The following is a 22,068-nucleotide window of genomic DNA, read 5'->3' on the forward strand; positions in this document are numbered from 1 at the left end:
TCTCATAACTCCCGCCATTCCCCCAATCCCACCATTCCCCCAATCCCACCATTCCTCCAATCCCTCCATCCCCATTATTCTCCCCATCCCCTCCATCCCCACCATTCCCACCAATCCCACCATTCCCATCAATCCCACCATTCCCATCAATCCCACCATCCCCACCATTCCCCCCATCCCCTCCATCCCCACCATTCCCACCATTCCCCCCATTCCCATATCCCCACCATCCCCATCATTCCCCCATTCCCCCCATCCCCACCATTCCATCATTCCCCCATCCCCACCATTTCCCCAATCCCACCGTTCCCACCATTCCCTCCATCCCACCATCCCAAATATTCCTCCATTCCCCCATCCCCAACATTCCCCCATTTCCCCCATCCCCACCAATCCCACCACTCCCACATCCCCACCATTCCATCATTCCCACGTCCCCACCATCCCCACCATTTCCCCAATCCCACCGTTCCCACCATCCCCACCACTCCCTCCATCCCCCATTCCCATATCCCCACCACCCCCAATATTCCCCCATCCCCTCCATCCCCCCATTCCCACTATCCCCAATATTCCTCCATTCCCCCATCCCCAACATTCCCCCGTTTCTCCCATCCCCACCATCCCCACCAATCCCACCATTCCATCATTCCCACGTCCCCACCATCCCCTCCATCCCCACTATTCCCCCATTCCCCCATCCCCACAATTCCCCCAATCCCCCATTCCCACAATTCCCCCCATTCCCCCATCCCCACAATTCCCCCATTCCCCGTTCCCGTCCCCAGGCTCCTCCACCGTGGACCTGCTGATCTACCAGGCCCTGTGCTACACCCACGACGAGCTGCGCGCCGTCGACGTCCAGGATTTCCTGCTCAAGATCTGCGGCCTGGAGGAATTCCTGCAGAAGTGAGTGGCCGCGGGGAAAATGGGGAAAAACGGGGGGAAAAACGGGGAAAAAAACAGAAAGAAATGGGAAAAAGCAGGGAAAAAAAAAAAAAAAAAAGGGAAAAAAAACCCAGGAAAAAAATGGGAAAAAGCAGGGGGAAACCAGAAAAAAATGGGAAAATGCAGGGGAAAAAACCAGAAAAAAAAAAGGGAAAAAGCAGGGGAAAACCAGAAAAAAAGGAAAAACAGGGAAAAAATGGGAAAACCAGGGAAAAAACGAAAAAATAGGGGAAATGCAGGGAAAAACCAGAAAAAAAATGGAAAACCAGGGGAAAAATGGGAAAACCAGGGGAAAATGGGAAAAAAATGGGGAAAAAGCAGGGGAAGAAAGCACAAGGAAAATGGAGAAGAATGAGGGGGAATGGGGGAAAAGTGGGGGGGAAAATCAGGAAAAAAACAGGGAGAAAACAAGGGGGAAATGGGGAAAAACTGGGTGAAAATTGAGAGAACAGGGAAAAATTAGGAAAAAATAGGGGGGAAACAAGGGAAAAGTGGGGAAAAACAGGGGAAAATGGAAAAAAACTTGGAAAAATGGGAAAAACAATCTGGGAAACCAGGGAAAAACCAGGGAAAATATGGAATAAAATGGGAAAACAATAAAAAAAATCTGGGAAACCGCGGGAAAACCAGGGAAAATATGGAATAAAATGGGGAAAGCAGGGGAAAAAAAGCAGGGAAACCAGGGAAAATCCATGGCAGGCACTCCAGGGTGTGATGAAGGCCCAGGGTTGATCCAGCGAGCACAGCAGGAGCTTCTCAGCTCCTTTTCCTGCCTCTGGAGCTGCTCCTGCCAAAAGCAATGTTGGGAATGCCTTGGGAATGTCACTCCTGGTCAGGCTGACTCCCAAACCCCTGGAAAACCAGCTGGGAGCTGCCAAAATTGCTTTTTGGAGGAGGATTCTGTCAAAGCCGTGTCAGGCAGCGGAGCCTGGATAAATCCCAGCCCTGGATAAATCCCAGGAGAAGGTGGGAGAGGGACTTGGGGGGGCTCAGGAATGTCAGGGGTGGCCAAAGTGGATCCCATCCCTGCTTCCCTGGAGGAATTCTGGTTTTCCAGGGGTTTGGGGAGCTCTGTGCAGAGGGAGAAGCAGCAGCCACGGCGTTCCTGGGGCTGGGGGCAGCTCCTGCCTCTGGAGAGCTGCCCTGGAGCTGGATCAGGACCTAAGGGGACGCCTGGGAACGGGTTTGGGATCGGGAGAGGGAGCCCAGAGCTGCTCCAGCACCCCCAGGGGGGCTTCAGGGACAACAAAGAGGGGGTTCAGGGACACCAAAGGGGGTCCAGGGACACCCTGAGGGGGTTCAGGACCACCAAAGGGGGGTTCAGGGACACCAAAGAGGGGTTTAGGGACACAAAAAGGGGGTTTAGGGACACCCAGAGGGGGTTCAGGGACACCCAGAAGGGGTTCAGGACCACCAAAGGGGGGTTCAAAGCTACCAAAGGGGATTCAGGGGAATCCAAAGGGGGTTCAGGGCCACCTAGAGGGGCTTCACGGCCACCAAAAGGGGGTTCAGGGCCACCCTGAGGGGGCTCAGGGCTAGCAAAGGGGGGATCAGGGCCACCTTGAAGAGGTTCATGACTATCAAAGGGGGTTCAAAGCTACCAAAGGGGGTTCAGGGGAATCCAAAGGGGGTTCAGAGCCACCCCAAGGAGGCTTCAGGGCCACCTAGAGGGGCTTCACGGCCACCAAAAGAGGCTGCAGAGCCACCAAAAGGGGGTTCAGGGCCACTCAGAGGGGGCTCAGGGCCACCTTGAGGGAATTCAGGGCCACCCAAAAGGGATTCAGGGCCACCCTGAGGGGGTTCAGGGCCACCAAAAGGGGCTGTTCCAGGGGTGCCGAGCCCTTGTGGTGCCCAACAGCCCCAGCAGATGTGTCCAGCTGTGTCCAGCTGTGTCCAGGTGGGCACGGCAGCCCTGGGGCTGCCATTCCCAAAGGAATGATCCCCTTTTGGGGCAGGGAGCAGCCCCCGCAGGACATTTCCCCGCTCCGCTGGGAAAGCCCTGGCACACAAAGCCCCTTTTGTGGCCGAGGGGACGCTGGAAGTGCCAAACCCTCCCTGAAGGGCCGGGCCGGCCCCGGGGCTCCGCTGCCACCCCGAGCTGCTGGCATGGGATTCCCGTGGGATTGTCCCACCTCAGGGGGCTCCTGCTGCCCAGAGCCAGCCCGGGAACGGGGCTGGAGCGGGAGGCAGGGTGGCATTGCCTGCTCCAGGATTCCCAGTGTGATTCCTAGCTCAGGGGTTCCCCCTGTCATTCCCAGCTCCAGAATTCCCACTTCATTCCCAGGTCCAAGGTCCCCCTGTCACTCCCAGCTCCAGAATTCCCACTGTCACTCCCAGGTCCAGGATTCCCACTGTCACTCCCAGCTCCAGAATTCCCCCTCTCATTCCCAGCTCCAGAATTCCCCCTCTCATTCCCAGCTCCAGAATTCCCCCTCTCATTCCCAGCCCCAGATTTCCCCCTGTCATTCCCAGCTCCAGAATTCCTCCCGTCACTCCCAGCTCCAGAATTCCCCCTGTCATTCCCAGCTCCAGAATTCTCCCTGCCATTCCCAGTCCCAGATTTCCCCCTCTCATTCCCAGCTCCAGAATTCCCCCTCTCATTCCCAGCCCCAGAATTCCCCCTGCCATTCCCAGCTCCAGAATTCCCCCTCTCATTCCCACTCCCCCATCCGTGCCCTGCTTCCCACGGATCCTGGGCAGGTCCTGGCAGGCCGGGCCGGCTCCGGAGGGGAAGGAGGGAAAACAATTCCTCATTCTCTGGATTTCCTGGTGCCACAAAGGTCCCTGTGCAGGCAGGGCGGCCACCCTGAGCCCCGGCCAAGGCTGCTGGCCTGGGGGACATCGGGATGGGGCACCCAGGCGGGATTTTGGGGCACCCAGGCGGGATTTTGGGGTGTGGGATGAGGCTGTGGAGCTCTCCCTGCACGTTTGGAAGGCACGAGTTCACCCAACCATGCAGGAAATCTGTTCTCACTGGGAACCCCAGCCAAGGGTGCCTGGCCAGGGGATTTTGGGGCAGCCAGACGGGATTTTGGGGCTTCCAGGCAGAATTTTGGGGTGTGGGATGAGCCAGTGGAGCTCTCCCTGCGCGTTTGGCAGGCACGAGTTCACCCAGCCCTGCAGGAAGTTCAGCCTTGCTCTGAGCCCATCCCAAGGGTGCCTGGCTGAGGGATTTCAGGTGGGATTTTGGGGCACCCAGGTAGGATTTTGAGGCAGCTGTGTGGGATTTTGGGGTGTGGGGTGAACCTGTGTCCCTGTCCCTTCATGTTGGACAAGTTCACGAGTTCACCCAGCCCTGCAGGAAGCTTGGTCTCACTGTGAACCTCAGCCAAACCTGCAGGGCCAGGGGATTTTGGGGCACTCCAGGTGGGATTTTGGGGGGATTTTAGGGCACCCAGGTGGGATTTTGGGGTGTGGGATGAGGCTGTGGAGCTCTCCCTGCACGTTTGCCAGGCACAAGTTCACCCAGCCCTGCAGGAAATCTGTTCTCACCGTGAACCTCAGCCAAGGGTGCCTGGCCAGGGGATTTTGGGGCACTCCAGGTGGGATTTTGGGGGGATTTTGGGGCAGCCAGGGTGGTTTTTGGGCTGTGGGGTGACCCCGTGGCCCTGTCCCCACAGCAAGCACGCGCTGGGCAGCCACGAGCACATCCAGCACTGCAGGAAATTCGACATCGACATCCGGCTGCAGCTGCTCCGCAGGAAGGGCGTGCGCAGCGACCTGGCCCGCACGGTGCGTGTCACCTCCCGGGACACTGAGGGATTGGTGTCACCTCCCTGGGACTTCAGGGGTTTGGTGTCACCTCCCTGGGACACCGGGGCCAGGGTCACCTCCCCGGGACACTGAGGGGGTGGTGTCACCTCCCTGGGACACCAAGGGGTTGGTGTCACACCATGGGGTCGGTGTCACCTCCCTGAGACGCTGGGACTTTTGTGTCACCTCCCTGGGACACCACGGGGTTGGTGTCACCTTGCTGGGACACTGAGGGGTCAGTGTCACACCAGAGGGTCAGAGTCACACAGGGGGGTTGGTGTCACCTCCCTGGGACTCCTGGGGTTTGGTGTCACCTCCCTGGGACTTCAGGGGTAGTGTCACCTTCCTGGGACACTGAGGGTTTGGTGTCACCTCCCTGGGACTTCAGGGGTAGTGTCACCTTCCTGGGACACTGCATGGTCAGTGTCACACCAAGAGGTTTTGTGTCACCTCCCTGGGACACCACGGGCTTGGTGTCACCTCGCTGGGACACTGAGGAGTCAGTGTCACCTACCTGGGACTCCTGGGGTCAGTGTCACCTCCCTGGGACACTGCAGGGTCAGTGTCACACTGCAGGGTCAGTGTCACACCGAGGGGTCGGTGTCACCTCCCTGTGGCCCCGCTCAGCCTCTCTGTGTCCCCAGGCCAGCGATGACCAGAGCCCGTCCACCCTCAACCACCACATCCACCTGCAGGAGCGGCCCATCAAGCAGACCATCAGCAGGTAGGGCAGGGACACGGTGGCACTGTCCCCAACGCCCACCCAGGGGACACGGTGGCGCTGTCCCCAGTGCCCACCCAGAGGACACGGTGGCGCTGTCCCCAGTGCCCACCCAGGGGACACGGTGGCGCTGTCCCCACGTGTCCCCCGGCCGGGCTGAGCGCTGTCCCTGTCCCCCAGGCAGGCCCTGAGTCTCCTCTTCGACACCTTCCACAACGAGGTGGACGCGTTCCTGGCGGCCGAGGTGAGCCCAGCGCTGCCTTTGGGGGGTTTTGGGGGGTTTTGGGGGTTTTTGGGGATTTGGGGTATTTTTATCCTCTGAGAATGCAGTGGGCAAAGGCTGCTGGGTGTTCCAAACTCCCAGATTGTATCCAGGTAGGAATGCGTGGCTCCTCCCCTGGGCGGAGCCTCTCCCAATAGGATCAGCCATGCAGGGACACTCACTGGCCATGAACAAAGGATAATTAATAATTAATGGTCCATGAACAGCAGAGATCTCCCCAGAGGAAGGATGGAAGAGATAAAAATATAAAGAGACAAAACATAAATGTAATGAACATAATATAAATACTATAAATAAATAAATACAATATAGTTATACTTATAAAAATTAATATTATGTAAATATAATATAATATAATATAACATAACATAACATAACATAACATAACATAATATAATATAATATAATATAATATAATATAATATAATATAATATAATATAATATAATATAATATAGTATAATATATATGATGTGATATGATATAATATCAGTTTATATAATATCATATTATAATATTATATAATTATATAATATCAGATTATATAATAACATTATATAATAATATAATGTCAGATTATACCATATCACATCACATCATATATCATGTATCATATATATTATATTATATTATATTATATTATATTATATTATATTATATTATATTGTATTGTATTGTATTGTATTGTATTATATTATATTATATTACATTACATTACATTACATTACATTTTATTATATATAGAGATAAAATACAACTATAATTATAATTTTATAATTATAATTATATGTACCACACTATAATAGGATACAATATAAATATAAGGGATAAAGAAATAAAGAGACAAACAAAACTGCCCCACCCCTAACAGACCAACAGCACTCACCCCCCATCCACACCTTCCGTCCCCCTGAGCCGGCTCCTCCCGTGTCCCCTCAGGGCGATGTCCCCCTCAAGGCCGAGCGCGTGATCCAGTCAGTCATGGCCATCTGCAGCGCCCTGGCGGCCGTGGAGTCGCAGGAGATCACCGCTGCCCTCAACCAGATGCCGCCCTGCCCGTCCCGCATGCAGCCCAAGATCCAGAAGGTGAGCTGGGGGTGTCCTGGTTTAACAGCCAGCTTCTGCTGAGGGAGGCAGGAGCCCCCCTGAAACGGGAAATGCAAACCCCCTCCCTCTGAATTGTTATAAATTTGAAATTAAGGGGCTCTCAGGCGAAGGTACGGGAGCAGGAATAACAGTTCTTTAGTGGGAAAATTAAAATACAAACGCAATAGTGCAAAAAAAGAAAACAAAACCCTGCCAGAGTCAGAAGAGGAGCAGCCCAAGATCCAGAAGGTGAGCCTGGGGTGTCTTGGTTTGCACAGCCATGTTCTGCTGAGGGAGGCAGGAGCCCCCCTGAAATGGGAAATGCAAACCCCCTCCCTCTGAATTGTTATAAATTTGAAATTAAGGGGCTCTCAGGCAAAGATATGGGAGAAGGAATAAGAATTCTTTAGTGGGAAAATTAAAATACAAATGCAGTAGTGCAAACAAAAACCCAAAAAACAACCCTGCCAGAGTCAGTTTAGGAGCTGCCCCTGTGGGTCAGGGGGTGGCACAGCCCCATGCCAGGGGGGCTCAGCCTCCTGCAGTGCCAGCTGTGCTTCTGCTGCAGCAGGGATCCTGCACAAGGGGGGAGTTTTCCTCTGGAGCTCCAGCGCTGCTGGGATGGGCCTGGTGTCCTCTGGGAATGCAGGGCAGGAGAAAGCTGCTCCTCTGGGAATGCGGGGCAGGAGAAAGCTGCTCCTGTGGGAATGCGGGGCGGGAGAAAGCTGCTCCCGTGGGAATGCAGGGCAGGAGAAAGCTGCTCCTGTGGGAATGCGGGGCAGCAGAAAGCTGCTCCTGTGGGAATGCGGGGCAGGAGAAAGCTGCTCCTGTGGGAATGCAGGGGGCAGAGGCTGTGCTGGTGTCCCAAACCTCAGATTGTATCCAGGTAGGAATGCTTGGCTCCTCCCCTGGGCGGAGCATCTCCCCATGGGATGCTGGAATTGGATCAGCCATGCAGGGACACTCCCTGGCCATGGACAGAAGATAATTAATAATTAACGACCTATGAACAGCAGAGATCTCCTGGAGGGAGGATTGGTTGTGGAAGAGATAAAGCAAACTGCCCCATGAGCAGCAGAGAACTGCTCCTCCTTTAAGAGGTGGCAATAGAATCCACACTTATCTTGCAATCCAGCACCCGAAGGAACTCAGCCAGGAGTGGGAGGAGAAAAAAAATGGTCACATCTGGCTTTTTTCCCTCCTTTCCACCACGTGGAAAATCCCTCAATAGCCGCGAGCAGCCTGGATCTGGCAGCCTGGGGTGGTTATGTAAAATCCACCTTGGCAGCGCTCAGGGGTTTCTTGTGGTTTCTCTTTTTTTTGTGTGTGGTTTCTCTCTTTTTTGGTGGTTTTTCTCTCTTTTTTTTAGCGGTTTCTCTTTTTTTTTTTTTTGGTGGTTTCTCAATTTTTTCTGTGTGTTTTTTTTTTTTTCTCTTTCCCTCCACAGGATCCAAACGTTCTGGCCAAGAGGGAAAATCGAGGTATTTCTCTTCTCCTGCTTCCCTTTTCTGGGCTCAAGTTCGTGCCATGCTTTTCATCTTCAAGCCCCTCCTCCCCCTTCAGTTCTTGAGGCCAAAAAACGGGTTGGAAACCGGTCTGGTTAAAAAAGAAAAAAAAAAAAAAAGGAGGATTTTGGGGGGTGTTGTTGCTCCTTGTGAGCTCCAAAAGGAAAATTTGGAATTCCCCTTACTCCAAATGGGAAGTTTGGAATTTCCCCATCATTAATTCACCCCTGAGTGGGGGCAAAGCAGCATGGGGGTCCCAAATTCAGGTTTGAGGGATGGATCCATGAGGGATTGAGGGATCTCAGAGGGACTGATGGGTCCCTGACGGATTGATGGATCCATGAGTGATCAATGGATCCCTGTCCGTGTTTCCCTGAGGAAAATTGATTGATTCCTGAGGGACTGATGGATCTGTGAAGGATTGATGGATCCCTCTCTGTGTTTCCCTGAGGGATTCATGGATTCCTGAGGGATTGATAGATCCATGAGGGATTGATTGATCGATCCCTGTCCATGTTTCCCTGAGGGATTGATGGATCCCTGTCCATGTTTCCCTGAGGGATTCATGGATCCCTGCCCCCATTTCTGAGGGACTGACGGATCCCTATCCATGTTTCCCTGAGGGATCGATGAATCCATGAGGGATTGATGGATCCCTGTTTCTGGGGGATTCATGGATCCCTATCCATGTTTCCCAGAGGGATCAATGGATCCCTGTCCCCATTTCTGAGGGATCAATGGATCCCTATCCATGTTTCCCTGAGGGATTAATGGATCCCTATCCATGTTTCCCTGAGGGATCAATGGATCCCTGTCCCCATTTCTGAGGGATCAATGGATCCCTATCCATGTTTCCCTGAGGGATCAATGGATCCCTGTCCCCATTTCTGAGGGATCAATGGATCCCTATCCATGTTTCCCTGAGGGATTAATGGATCCCTATCCATGTTTCCCTGAGGGATTAATGGATCCCTGTCCATGTTCCCTCGAGGGATCAATGGATCCCCACCCCCGGATTCTGAGGGATTGATGGATCCCTGTCCCTGTTTCCTGATGGATTCATAGATCCCTGCTCCTGTTTCTGAGGCACTAGCAGCTCCCTATCCATGTTTCCCTGAGGGATCGATGAATCCATGACGGATTGATGGATTCCTGTCCATGTTCCCCTGAAGGATCAATGGATCCCTGTCCATGTTTCTGAGGGATCGATGGATCCCCGCCCTCATTTCTGAGGGGTTGATGGATCCCTGTCCCTGTTCCCCTGATGGATTCATGGATCCCTACCCCCGTTTCCGAGGCACTGACGCATTCCCCCCGCCGTGTCTCCCGCAGAGAGGATCGTGGAGAGCCTCACGGCTGCCATCCTCAACCTGGTGGAGCTCTACTGCAGCACCTTCAACGCCGACTTCCAGACGGCCGCGCCCGGCAGCCGCGAGCTGGGCGCGGCGCAGGAGGCGCGGCTGCTCACCTGCCCGCTGAGCTTCACCGTCTACGCCACGCACCGCATCCCCATCACCTGGGCCGCCAGGTAAGGCCTCGCCCGGTGCCCTGGTGTGCACGGCCAGGTGTGTGACACGGCCACCCAACACCGTCACTCCTCGCCCGCTGCCTTGGTGTGCAAAGCTGGGTGGTTGCTGAGGAAGGCACGGCCTCCCCTGAAATGGAAAATGAAATCCCTTCCCTCCCGTCGAATTAATGTAATTTTGAAGTTAAAGGATTGTCGGGTAAAGGGGTGGGAATGGGGATGACAGTGGTTTGTTGGGGGAATTAAAATATAAATGCAATAGTGCAAAAAAAACCCCCAAAAAAACCATAAAAAAGAAGCCTGAGGGAGTCAGCAAAAAACAAAACGTTCCTGGCAATGTGGCACTTCAAAATCCCACTGTGTGTCTGGGACACCCTAAAATCCCAGTGTGTTCCTGGGACCGCTGGCACTGGGACACCCCAAAATCCCAGAGTGTGTTCCTGGGAACGCTGGCACTGGGACACCCCAAAATCCCAGCACATTCCCAGGATTGCTGGCACTGGGACACCCCAAAATCCCAGCATATTCCTGGGATCGCTGGCACTGGGACACCCCAAAATCCCAGCACATTCCCGGGATCGCTGGCACTGGGACACCCCAAAATCCCAGCACATTTCTGGGACACCCCAAAATCCCAGCACACCTGGGAATGCTGGCACTGGGACACCCCAAAATCCCAGCATATTTCTGGGATCACTGGCACTGGGAAACCCCAAAATCCCAGCGTGTTTCTGGGACACCCCAAAACCCCAGCACATTCCCGGGACCCCTGGCACTGGGACACCCCAAAACCCCAGCCTGTTGCCGGGATCGCTGGCACTGCCAGCCAGGCCGGGATGTCCCCGCAGCTCGGGCCGGGCTGGCTCATCCCGAGCCCACCCGGGGGAGGTGACAGATGGCCCCGCGCCCCGCGCCAGCGGCGTGGCCCCTTTGTTCCGCTCCTGCGTGCCCGTGCCCGGCGCGGGGGGGACCGGAGGGGACCGGGAGGGGACCGGGGGGTGGCGACAGCGGCGCCGGCAGAGCCGCCCCGCCGGGGACCCCTCGCCTTTGTCCTTGTCCTTAATGTATTCCCTTGGTGAGTGGCTCCGAACAAAGCGGCGAGCCTGGGAAATGCCGCCAGCCCCTGACCCCCGCGCCCCCCAGCCCTGCCCGGATTGTCGCAGCCCTGCCCGGATTGTCGCAGCCCTGCCCGGATTGTCGCTCGGCACCTGCCACATGGCAGGGCCCCCCCGTGTGCCGGAATGCGCCGTGCCATATGGTGCTGGGGACATCGGGGCGGGGGGACGTGTCCCCGTTCTGTCCCCCTTTCCCATCCTCGGGGCAGCATTTAGGGGCTCTGATGATCTGGGTTTTCCCATCATTGTGGAAGGATTTAGGGGTTCTGACGATCCGGGTTTTCCCATTGTTATGGAAGGATTTAGGGGCTCTGGTAATCCGGGTGAAGCCCCCACTTTTCCATTCTTGGGAAGGATTTAGGGGCTCTGGCAATCAGGTTTTCCCGTCCTTGGGGCAGGATTTAGGGGTTTTGATGATCCAGGTTTTCCCGTCCTTGGGGCAGGATTTAGGGGTTCTGGTGATCTGGATGAAGTTCCCCCTTTTCCATTCTTGGGGAAGGATTTAGGGGCTCTGGTAATCAGGTTTTCCCATCCTTGGGGCAGCATTTAGGGGCTCTGATGATCCGGGTTTTCCCATTCTTGGGAAGGATTATGGGGCTCTGGTGATACAGGTTTTCCCATCATTGTGGAAGTATTTAAGGGTGCTGGTGATCTGGGTTTTCCCATCATTGTGGAAGTATTTAGGGGCTCTGGTGGTCTGGATAAAGCCCCACCACCCCTTTTCCATCCTTGGGGCAGGATTTAGGGATTCTGGTGATCCAGGTTTTCCCATCCTTGGGGAAGGATTTAAGGGCTCTGGTGATCCAGGTTTTCCCATCCTTGGGGCAGGATTTAGAGGTTCTGGTGGCCCAGATAAAGCACCACTCCTTTCCCATCCTTGGGACAGGATTTAAGGGCTCTGGTGATCTGGGTTTTCCCATCCTTGGTGGAGGATTTAGGGGCTCTGCTGACCCAGGTTTTCCCATCCTCAGGACAGGATTTAGGGGCTCATTTGGTGTTTTTCCCTGCAGTTATGAAGATTTCTACCTCTCGTGCTCCCTCAGCCACGGCGGGAAGGAGCTGTGCAGCCCCCTGCTCACCAGGAAGGCCCACGTCTACAAATACCTCTTCCACCTCATCATTTGGGACCAGCAGTAAGGCGTTTGGGACCACGGGGGTCCCAGCCACGCTGCCTTCATCACCCTCACCACCATCCTCCCCTCCCCTGCTCCTCCTCCTCCTCCTCCTCTCCGCGCGCGTTTTGGAAGTTTTTGTGTCATGGCCCGGAAATAGCAACCCCCGGGAAAGGGGATCTGCTCCCAAAATAGCGCCGGGAGCAGGCGGGGAGCAGGCTGAGCCCTCGCCACGCCTGGCATCCGCAGCGGCCCGGGAGGTGGGGATGGCACGGGATAATTTTAGACGGCGCCGGTGCCCCCAAGGACGGCGCCCGGCTGGACGGCGGCGAGCGCAGCGACCCCGGGGATCCTCCCCCGTCCTTCCCCGTCCTTCCCGCGGGATGTAGCCGCCAGCCCGAGCTCCCTGGGAGCGGCAGAGAGGAATCCCAGCCCCGGGGGTCCCCCACGGCCCCCCCCGGGGTGTGGGGCAAGGTCAGTGCCCGGCGGGGCTCCCCGTGGCGGCCCCGGCCCCGCGGTCACCTTCGCGGGACGGGGAGCGCAGCCTGGCTGTCCCCAGCCGCCGGGGTGGCCGCACTTCAGGGACTGCAGGGACTTGCTGGGACTTGCTGGGACTTCCAAGGGCACCCCGGTGCCCGCAGAAGAGGCGGCTGTAGGGCCGGGCTCTCCCGGGATATCCCAAGGAGGGGACTGGGAGAGCCTTTCCCTAGCACCCTGAGCCTGTCCCCAGCACCCTGAGCTGGTCCCTGGCACCCTGAGCCTGTCCCTGGCACCCTGAACCTGTCCCCAGCACCCTGAGCTGGTCCCTGGCACCCTGAGCCTGTCCCCAGCACCCTGAGCCCATCCCCTGCACCTCAAGCCTGTCCCTGGCAGCCTGAGCTGGTCCCTGGCGCCCTGAGCCCATTCCCTGCACCCTGAGCTTGTCCCCAGCACCCCCTGCCCATCCATGGCACCCTGAGCTGGTGCCTGGCACCCTCTGCCCATCCCTGGCACCCCAAACCCATCCCTGGCACCCCAAACTCATCTCTGGCACCTCAAGCCCATCCCCAAGCTCATCCCCAGCACCCCGAGCCCATCTCTGGGACCATGAACCCATCCCTGGCAGCCTGAGCTGGTGCCTGGCACCCTGTGCCCATCCCTGGCACCCCAAACCCATCTCTGGCACCCTGAGCCAGTTCCCAACACCCTGAGCCTGTCTCTGGCACCCCGAGCCCATCCCTGGCACCTCGTGCCCATCCCTGGCACCCCAAGCCCATCCCTGGCACCCTGAGCCTGTCCCCATCACCCCCAACCCATCCCTGGCACCCCATGCCCATCCCTGGCACCCCGTGCCCATCCCCATCACCCCGTGCCCACCCCAGCTCTCTCCTGCAGGATCTGCTTCCCGGTGCAGGTGAACCGGCTGCCCCGGGAGACCCTGCTCAGTGTCACCCTGTTCGCCGTGCCCGTGCCACCCCCGGGCGGCTCCTCGGACGCCAGCAGGCAGCGCCGGGTGCCCGAGGCCCTGGGCTGGGTCACCACCCCCCTCTTCAACTTCAGGCAGTACGTGGGGTGTGCCAGCACCCTGGGCACGGCGAGGGGCTGGGCTGGCATCCCTGGGGGGCACAGGAGGGTCCCAGAATCTGTGTCCCCAGTGCCATGGGGTCCCCAGCACCCTGGGCACAGCAAGGGTCTGGGCTGGCATCCCTGGGGGGCTCAGGAGGGTCCCCAGTGCCAGGGGTCCCCAGAACCTCGGTGTCCCCAGTTCTGTGAGGTCCCCTGGGCATGGCGAGCGGGTGGGCTGGCATCCCTGGGGGGCACAGGAGGGTCCCCAGCATTTTGGGGTCCCCAGCACTCTGGGCACAGGGAGGGGATGCTCAGCTGGCATCCTTGGGGGGCACAGGAGGGTCCCCAGTGCTGTGGGGTCCCCTGGGCACAGTGAGGGGCTGGGCTGGCATCCCTGGGGGTCACAAAAGGGTCCCCAATGCTGTGGAGTCCCCAGAACCTCGGTGTCCCCAGTGCCATGGGGTCCCCAACACCCTGGGCACAGGGAGGGGCTCAGCTGGTATCCCTGGGGGGCTCAGGAGGGTCCCCAGTGCCGTGGGGACCCCAGAACCTCGGTGTCCCCAGTGCTGTGGGGTCCCCTGGGCACAGTGAGTGATTGGCTGGCATCTTTGGGGGGCACAGGAGGGTCCCATGGGGTCCCCAGAACCTTGGGTGTCCCCAGTGCCAGGGTCCCCAGCACCCTGGGCACAGGGAGGGGCTCAGCTGGCATCTTTGGGGGGCACAGGAGGGTCCCATGGGGTCCCCAGAACCTCAGTGTCCCCAGTGCCAGGGTCCCCGGTGCCTGAGCTCAGCACCAGCAGCGGTGCCCCCCTCGTGCCCCAGCAGAGTGCCCCCCCAGTGCCACCCCTTGTCCCCCCAGGGTCCTGACCTGCGGGCGGAAGCTCCTGGGCTTGTGGCCGGCCACTCAGGACAACTCCAGGGCCAGGTCGAGCGCCCCAAACTTCAACCAGCCCGACAGCGTCATCCTGCAGGTACGTGCTGGCACTCCAGGGGCACAGACCGCCCCTCCCCAGAGCTCCTGGTGGGGGTCCCTCACCCTCTGCCTGTGCCCCAGATCGACTTCCCCAGCTCGGCCTTCGAGGTGAAGTTCACCAGCCCGCCCGCGGCCGAGGGCAGCCCCCGCTTCGAGTTCGGCAGCCTGGGGGAGGAGGAGCAGCGCCAGCTGCGGGACGCCATGCAGAAAAAATCCCTTTATTGGTAAAAACACCCGGGGGGGCACTGCCCGGCTGGGGGCACAGCGGTGACACCCCCCGGCACGCACAGGGGGTGGCACGGGGGGGGTTCCTGTGGTTTTGGAGCTGGGGGTGTCCCGTGCTCTGCGCTCACTGTTGTCCCCTCCTCGGGGACAGCTGGCCGGTGCCACGGCCAGGCTGGCACGGGGATCGGGTGTCAGCAGCTGCCCAGAGGGGCAGGGGCTGGCAGCAGGGCTGGCCCGGGGGTCCCTGGGCAGGGGGACAGCCAGGGACAGCTCTGTCCCCGCTGGGCACGGGGCCTGCTGGCTGTCCCTCAGCAGGGCCCTGATGCCACCAGCCCCTCTGTCCCGGGGGCATGCAGGGGGCTCGGGGATTTATTGGGGTTCCAGTAAATGCTGGGGGCAGAGGGGGCACACACCCCATCCTGCCAGCCCTGTTCTGTCCAGGTGTGAGGAGGGCACAGGGGTGCCACCTCTCCGTCCTGCCAGCCCCATTTAATCCGTGCACAGTGGGGCACAGGAATGCCACCTCCCCATCCTGCCAGCCCCATTCTCTCCATGCACAGTGGGGCACAGGGATGAAACCTCCCCAACCTCCGATGTATTTTGGGGTCACAAGGATGCCACCTCCTCATCCTCCCATGTGTTTTGGGGTCACAGGAATGCCACCTCCCCTACGTCCCATGTCTTCTGGGGTCACAGGGGTGCCACCTCTCAATCCTGCCAGCCCCATCCCATCCACAGGTTTTGGGGTCACAGGAATGCCACCTCTCCGTCCTGCCAGCCCCATTCTCTCCATGCACAGTGGGGCACAGAGATGCCACCTCCCCAACCTCCCACGTCTTCTGGGGTCACAGGAATGCCACCTCCATAGGTGCCATGTGTTATGGGTCACAGAGATGTCACCTCCTTGACCTTCCATGTGTTCTGGGGTCACAGGCATGCCACCTCCCCTACATCTCATGTCTTCTGGGGGCACAGGGATGCCACCTCCCAATCCTGCCAGCCCCATTTAATCCATGCACAGTGGGGCACAGAGATGCCACCTCCCCTATGTCCCATGTGTTATGGGTCACAGAGATGTCACCTCCTTGACCTTCCATGTGTTCTGGGGTCACAGGAATGCCACCTCCCCTACGTCCCATGTCTTCTGGGGACACAGGGATGCCACCTCCCAATCCTGCCAGCCCCATTTAATCCATGCACAGTGGGGCACAGAGATGCCACCTCCCTGAGCTCCATCATGTTCTGGGGACACAGGGATGCCACCTCCCTGACCTTCCAGCCCCATCCCGTCCACAGGTTCTGGGGTCACAGGGATGCCACCTCCCCTACATGCCATGTGTTATGGGTCACAGCGACGTCACCTCCCTGACCTTCCATGTGTTCTGGGGTCACAGGGGTGCCACCTCCTCCCCCTCCCGTGTGTTCTGGGGTCACAGAGATGCCACCTCCTCCCCCTTCCATGTGTTCTGGGGTCACAGGGGTGCCACCTCGTCCCCCTCCTGCCCCCGCCTCGCCCCCCCTGACGCTGTCCCCGTGTCCCCCCAGGCTGACGGACGCGGACCGGCAGCGGCTGTGGGAGAAGCGCTGCCACTGCCACGCGTCCCCCGGCGCCCTGCCCATGCTGCTGGCCAGTGCCCCCAGCTGGGACTGGGGCTGCCTGCCCGACATCTACGCCCTGCTCAGCCAGTGGAGCTCCATGAGCCACCAGGACGCCCTGGGGCTGCTGCACGCCACGTAAGCCCCCGCGGGCCGTGGGGACACCCGTGACGTGTGGCGGTGGCTGCAGGGCGCTGTCACCCCACGGAACGTGTCCCCGCTGCAGGTTCCCGGACCAGGAGGTGAGGAGGACGGCCGTGCAGTGGATCGACTCCATCTCGGACACGGAGCTGCTGGATTACCTGCCCCAGCTGGTGCAGGTGCGTGGTGGCACCGGGACGTGGCACGGGGTGCCCGCGGGTGCCACCGCGGCGCTGTGACACTGTCCCTGCGCAGGCCCTGAAGTACGAGTGCTACCTGGACAGCCCCCTGGTGCGCTTCCTCATGAAGAGGGCCATTTGTGACCTGAAGATCACCCACTACTTCTTCTGGTGGGTTTGGGGGGCTCTGGGAGCGGCGGGGGCACCCTGAGGCTGGCCTGACCCCGAGTGTCCCCAAGCTAGGGAGGCACCCTGAGGCTGGCCTGACCCCGTGTGTCCCCAGGCTAGGGAGGGGCCCTGAGGCTGGCCTGACCCCACATGTCACCAAACCAGGCAGGACCCTGAGCCTGGCCTGATCCTGTGTGTCCCCAAGCCGGGCAGGACCCTGAGCCTGGCCTGACCCCACATGTCCCCAGTCTGGTAGGGTCCCAGAGCTTGGCCTGTCCCCACATGTCCCCAAACCAAGTGGGACCCCAAGCTTGGCCTGACCCTGTGGATCCCCAAGCTGAGTGTCACCCCGAGCCTGGCCTGACCCCACATGTCCCCAAACAAGAGGAGCACCCTGAGCCTGGCCTGTCCCCACGTGTCCCCAAACCGGGTGGGTCCCCGGGCCTGGCGTGACCCCGCGTGTCCCCAGCAGGCTGCTGAAGGACGGCCTCAAGGACTCCCAGTTCAGCATCCGGTACCAGTACCTGCTGGCAGCGCTGCTGTGCTGCTGCGGGAAGGGGCTGCGCGAGGAGTTTGACCGGCAGTGCCTGCTGGTCAGCACGCTGGCCAGGCTGGCACAGCAGGTCCGGGACGCCGCGCCCTCCGCCCGCCAGGTGGGTGCTGGGGGGCCGGGAGGGGTGCAGGGGGTGATGGTGCCAGCCTCTGTCCCATGCCCGCCTTGTCCCATCACGTTCCTGCCCTATCCCATGTCTACCCTGGGTTTTGCCCGCTGTATTCCTACTCCATCCCATGCTGACCCCTTCCCATGCCCACCCCTCTCTATCCCATTTCTATCCCATGGTCACCCTGTTCCTTGCCCATCCCATCCCATCCCATTTCCACCTTGTCCCTTGTCCAACCCACTCCATTCCCATGGATCCCATCCCATTCGCATGAATCCCATCCACCCCATTCCCATGGATCCCATCCCAACTCATCCCATCCCCACCCCATTCCCATGGATCCCACCCCATTCCCACGGATCCCACCTCATTCCCATGGATCCCATCCCTTTCCCATGGATCCCATCCCACCCCATTCCCACGGATCCCACCCCATTCCCACGGATCCCACCCCATTCCCATGGATCCCATCCCACCCCACCCCATTCCCACGGATCCTACCCCATTCCCATGAATCCCACCCCATTCCCATGAATCCCACCCCATTCCCATGGATCCCACCCCATTCCCATGGATCCCACCCCATTCCCACGGATCCCACCCTATTCCCATGGATCCCATCCCACCCCACTCCATTCCCACAGATCCCATTCCCACGGATCCCACCCCATTCCCATGGATCCCATTCCCATGAATCCCATCCTACCCCATTCCCATGAATCCCACCCCATTCCCACGGATCCCACCCCATTCCCACGGATCCCATTCCCACGGATGCCCCGTTCCCCCCAGGCCATCCTGCGCGAGGGGCTGGAGGACGTGGCGCAGTTCTTCAAGGCGCACGGCTCGTGCCGGCTGCCACTGAGCCCCAGCCTGCTGGTCAAGGGCATCGTGCCCCGGGTGAGTGCCAGCCCGGGGGGCTCGGGGGGCTCCTCTGCCCGCTCCCGGCTCGCCCTGACCCGCTGCCCCTCCCTCCTCCCCACGGCAGGACTGCTCCTACTTCAACTCCAACGCCGTCCCGCTGAAGCTCTCCTTCCAGAACGTCGATCCGCTCGGGGAGAACATCCGCGTCATCTTCAAGGTCAGCCTCTGGAAATGCCCAAACCCTGGCACAGCCCTCCGAGAATGCCCCTGCTCCATGCCCTGAGGGCTCTGATGGCTCTGGGGGTTCTCCCCTGGCCCTGGTGGTTCTGCCCTGGTTCTGATGGCTCTCCTCTGGCTCTGGTGACTGTGGTGGCTCTCCCCTGATTCTGGTGGCTCTGATGGCTCTCCCCTGACAACCATCTCTGCCCTGATGGTTGTCCCCTGACCCTGATGTCTCTGGTGGCTCTGGTGGCCCTGATGGTTCTTCTCTTGTTCTGGTGGCTCTGGTGGTCCTGATGGCTCTCCCCTGGCCCTGATGGTTCTCCTCTGGCTCTCATGGCTCTGGTAGCTCCGGTGGTTCTCCCCTGGTTCTGGTGGCTCTGATGGCTCTCCCCCTGCCCTGATGGTTCTCCCCTGACCCTGATGGCTCTGATGGCTCTGATGGCTCTGGTGGCTCTGATGGTTCTGGTGGCCCTGATGGCTCTCCTCTGGCTCTGGTGCCTCTGGTGGCTCTCCCCTGGCCCTGATGGCTCTGATGGCTCTGGTGGCTCTGGTGGCTCTGATGGCTCTGGTGGTTCTCCCCTGGCCCTGATGGCTCTGGTGGCTCTGGTGTCTCTGATGGCTCTAGTGGTTCTCCCCTGGCCCTGATGGCCCTGATGGCTCTGGTGTCTCTGATGGCTCTGGTGGCTCTTCCCCGGCAGTGTGGCGATGACCTGCGGCAGGACATGCTGACGCTGCAGATGATCCGCATCATGAACAAGATCTGGGTGCAGGAGGGGCTGGACATGCGCATGGTCATCTTCCGCTGCTTCTCCACCGGCCGCGGGCGAGGTGAGACGGAGTTTGGGTGTCCCCAGGTGTCCCCATTGGGGCTGGGGGTGGCCCAGGACATCCTGGGGTCTGATCCCCCCAGCCCATCCCTGTCACGCAGTGGGGAGTGGTTGGGTTGGTGACAGAGGGGGTCGGGGTCGTGGTTGTTGGGGCTGGAAGGGTCTCACCCCGCTGTCCCACCTGCCAGGCATGGTGGAGATGATCCCCAACGCCGAGACCCTGCGGAAAATCCAGGTGGAGCACGGCGTGACCGGCTCCTTCAAGGACCGGCCGCTGGCGGACTGGCTGCAGAAACACAACCCCGAGGAGGACGAGTATGAGAAGGTGAGGAAGAATCCCCGCTCCTTGTGTCCCCCATTCCAGGGACCAGCCCCTTGCTTCCATCCTTTCTCCACGTCCTTCCCTGTTCCTCACAGGCCGTGGAAAACTTCATCTACTCCTGCGCCGGCTGCTGCGTGGCCACCTACGTGCTGGGCATCTGTGACAGGCACAACGACAACATCATGCTCAAGACCACGGGCCACATGTTCCACATCGATTTCGGCCGGTTCCTGGGCCACGCCCAGATGTTCGGCAACATCAAGAGGTGAGAGGGACCTCCTGCCTCACCCCTGCCGAGGAGGAAGCTCCCTGTCCTTGTACTGGTGGTGGGTGACCTTTCCTTCTTCATGTCCTGGTGGCGGGTGACCTCTTCTTCATGTCCTGGTGGTGGGTGACCTCTCCCAGTCATTCCAGTGGTGGCCACAGTGACCTCCCCTTCTCTTTGTCCTGGTGGGAGGTGACCTCCTTCTGTCTTTGTCCTATTGGTGGGTGACCTCTGCCTCTCCTTGTCCTGGGAGTGGGTGACCTCTCCCCCTCCTCATCCTGGTGATCAGTGACCTCTCCCTCTCCATGTCCTGGTAGTGGGTGACCTCTCCCTCTCCTCATCCTGCTCATCAGTGACCTTTCCCTCTCCTCATCCTGGTGGTGGGTGACCTCTCCCTCTTGATGTCCTGGCAGTGGGTGACCTCTCCTCGTCCCGCCCCCCACCCCTGCTCACTTTGTCCCTCCTGTCCCCTGGCGCAGGGACCGGGCGCCGTTTGTCTTCACCTCGGACATGGCGTACGTCATCAACGGCGGGGACAAGCCCTCCAGCCGCTTCCACGACTTCGTGGACCTGTGCTGCCAGGCCTACAACCTGATCCGCAAGCACACCCACCTCTTCCTCAACCTGCTGGGGCTGGTGAGAGCCGGGCGGCCACAAAACTCCCGTCGGCGTGGCACGGGGGTCCCTCTGTCCCCGTGCTCATCCCTGCCCTCCCTGCCAGATGCTGTCCTGCGGCATCCCCGAGCTCTCCGACCTGGAGGACCTCAAGTACGTCTACGACGCGCTGAGGCCGCAGGACTCCGATGCCGACGCCACCACCTACTTCACCAGGTGGGGGACACGGGTGGGTGACACAGCAGCGGCCGGAGGGTCCCGCGGACGGTGGCACTGAGCGCGCGGTGGCCTCCTTGCAGGTTGATCGAGTCCAGCCTGGGCAGCGTGGCCACCAAGCTCAACTTCTTCATCCACAACCTGGCGCAGATGAAGTTCGCGGGCTCGGACGCGCGGCCCGCGCTGTCCTTCGCGCCCCGCACGCACACCCTCAAAACGTCCGGCCGGATCCGCGACGTCTTCCTCTGCCGCCACGAGAGGGTCTTCAACCCCAGCAAGGGCTACGTGAGTGGGGACAGCTGGGGACAGGCCCAGGCTGGGCTCGGGGCGCCCCAGCTCCCCACCCCACGTCACGGCCCCATCTCCCCGCAGACCTACGTGGTGAAGGTGCAGAGGGACAGCAGCGAGGTCACCTTCGTGCAGCGCACCTTCGAGGAGTTCCAGGAGCTGCACAACAAACTGCGCCTCCTCTTCCCCTCCTCGCTGCTGCCCAGGTACCCCTGAAGCCCCCCAGGGACTCCCCAGATCCCCCCGGGACCCCGCTGAGTGCCCGTCCCCGCAGCTTCCCCAGCAGGTTCGTCATCGGGCGCTCGCGGGGCGAGGCGGTGGCCGAGCGGCGCAAGGAGGAGCTCAACGGCTACATCTGGCACCTGATCCACGCCGCCCCCGAGGTGGCAGAGGTGGGGACACGGGGTGGGGGCTGTGGGGAGGTGGGGACAGTGCCAGGACCACCAGTGAGGCGGGGAAACACTTGGGGACAATGTGGCTGCATCGGCGCGCCTCAATTTTGAATGGCGGGGATGTTGTCACCGCTGTCACCACTAATGTCCCCTCCTGACCCTGCAGTGTGACCTCATCTACACCTTCTTCCACCCCCTGCCCCGCGATGAGAAGGCGGCTGGAACCAACCCGACCCCAAAGCCAGCAGGTGGGGAAGGGGTGATTTCGGGGGGTGATTTCGGGGGGTGACGGCAGGCGGTGACATCAGGGGCGTGCCACCCCTCCTGTCCCCCTCTCCAGACGCCACGTGGGCTCGGTCCCTGGGCAAGGTCGGCGGGGAGGTGAAGCTCTCCATCTCCTACAAGAACAACAAGCTCTTCATCATGGTGATGCACATCCGAGGGCTGGTAGGAGCGCGGCGCCCGCGGGAGCGGGCCCGGGGGGCTGTCCCCTCCCCGCGCTCACGCCGTGTCCCCACTGT

At 59.6% G+C, this 22,068-nt stretch overlaps 1 protein-coding gene across 2 annotated transcripts in view; it reads left to right on the forward strand.

The window, feature by feature from the left end:
* PIK3C2B (phosphatidylinositol-4-phosphate 3-kinase catalytic subunit type 2 beta) overlaps positions 1-22,068 on the forward strand; it is a 34,090-nt gene that overhangs the window by 11,136 nt on the left and 886 nt on the right. For both annotated transcript variants that reach the window (XM_064398770.1, XM_064398771.1), the window contains exons 5-31: positions 789-909; positions 4,569-4,680; positions 5,346-5,425; positions 5,603-5,666; positions 6,644-6,790; positions 8,238-8,271; positions 9,628-9,823; positions 11,946-12,068; positions 13,422-13,589; positions 14,452-14,563; positions 14,647-14,789; positions 16,336-16,524; positions 16,613-16,706; positions 16,783-16,877; positions 17,347-17,527; positions 18,329-18,436; positions 18,525-18,617; positions 19,321-19,450; positions 19,638-19,774; positions 19,867-20,036; positions 20,516-20,672; positions 20,758-20,867; positions 20,951-21,152; positions 21,240-21,361; positions 21,430-21,547; positions 21,714-21,795; positions 21,888-21,994. In XM_064398770.1, the coding sequence (XP_064254840.1) occupies positions 789-909; positions 4,569-4,680; positions 5,346-5,425; positions 5,603-5,666; positions 6,644-6,790; positions 8,238-8,271; positions 9,628-9,823; positions 11,946-12,068; positions 13,422-13,589; positions 14,452-14,563; positions 14,647-14,789; positions 16,336-16,524; positions 16,613-16,706; positions 16,783-16,877; positions 17,347-17,527; positions 18,329-18,436; positions 18,525-18,617; positions 19,321-19,450; positions 19,638-19,774; positions 19,867-20,036; positions 20,516-20,672; positions 20,758-20,867; positions 20,951-21,152; positions 21,240-21,361; positions 21,430-21,547; positions 21,714-21,795; positions 21,888-21,994 (3,395 nt within the window). The remainder of the gene's footprint in view (positions 1-788; positions 910-4,568; positions 4,681-5,345; positions 5,426-5,602; positions 5,667-6,643; positions 6,791-8,237; positions 8,272-9,627; positions 9,824-11,945; positions 12,069-13,421; positions 13,590-14,451; positions 14,564-14,646; positions 14,790-16,335; positions 16,525-16,612; positions 16,707-16,782; positions 16,878-17,346; positions 17,528-18,328; positions 18,437-18,524; positions 18,618-19,320; positions 19,451-19,637; positions 19,775-19,866; positions 20,037-20,515; positions 20,673-20,757; positions 20,868-20,950; positions 21,153-21,239; positions 21,362-21,429; positions 21,548-21,713; positions 21,796-21,887; positions 21,995-22,068) is intronic.

Source organism: Passer domesticus, chromosome 25 (assembly GCF_036417665.1).
Source record: "Passer domesticus isolate bPasDom1 chromosome 25, bPasDom1.hap1, whole genome shotgun sequence".
Lineage (NCBI taxonomy): Eukaryota > Metazoa > Chordata > Aves > Passeriformes > Passeridae > Passer > Passer domesticus.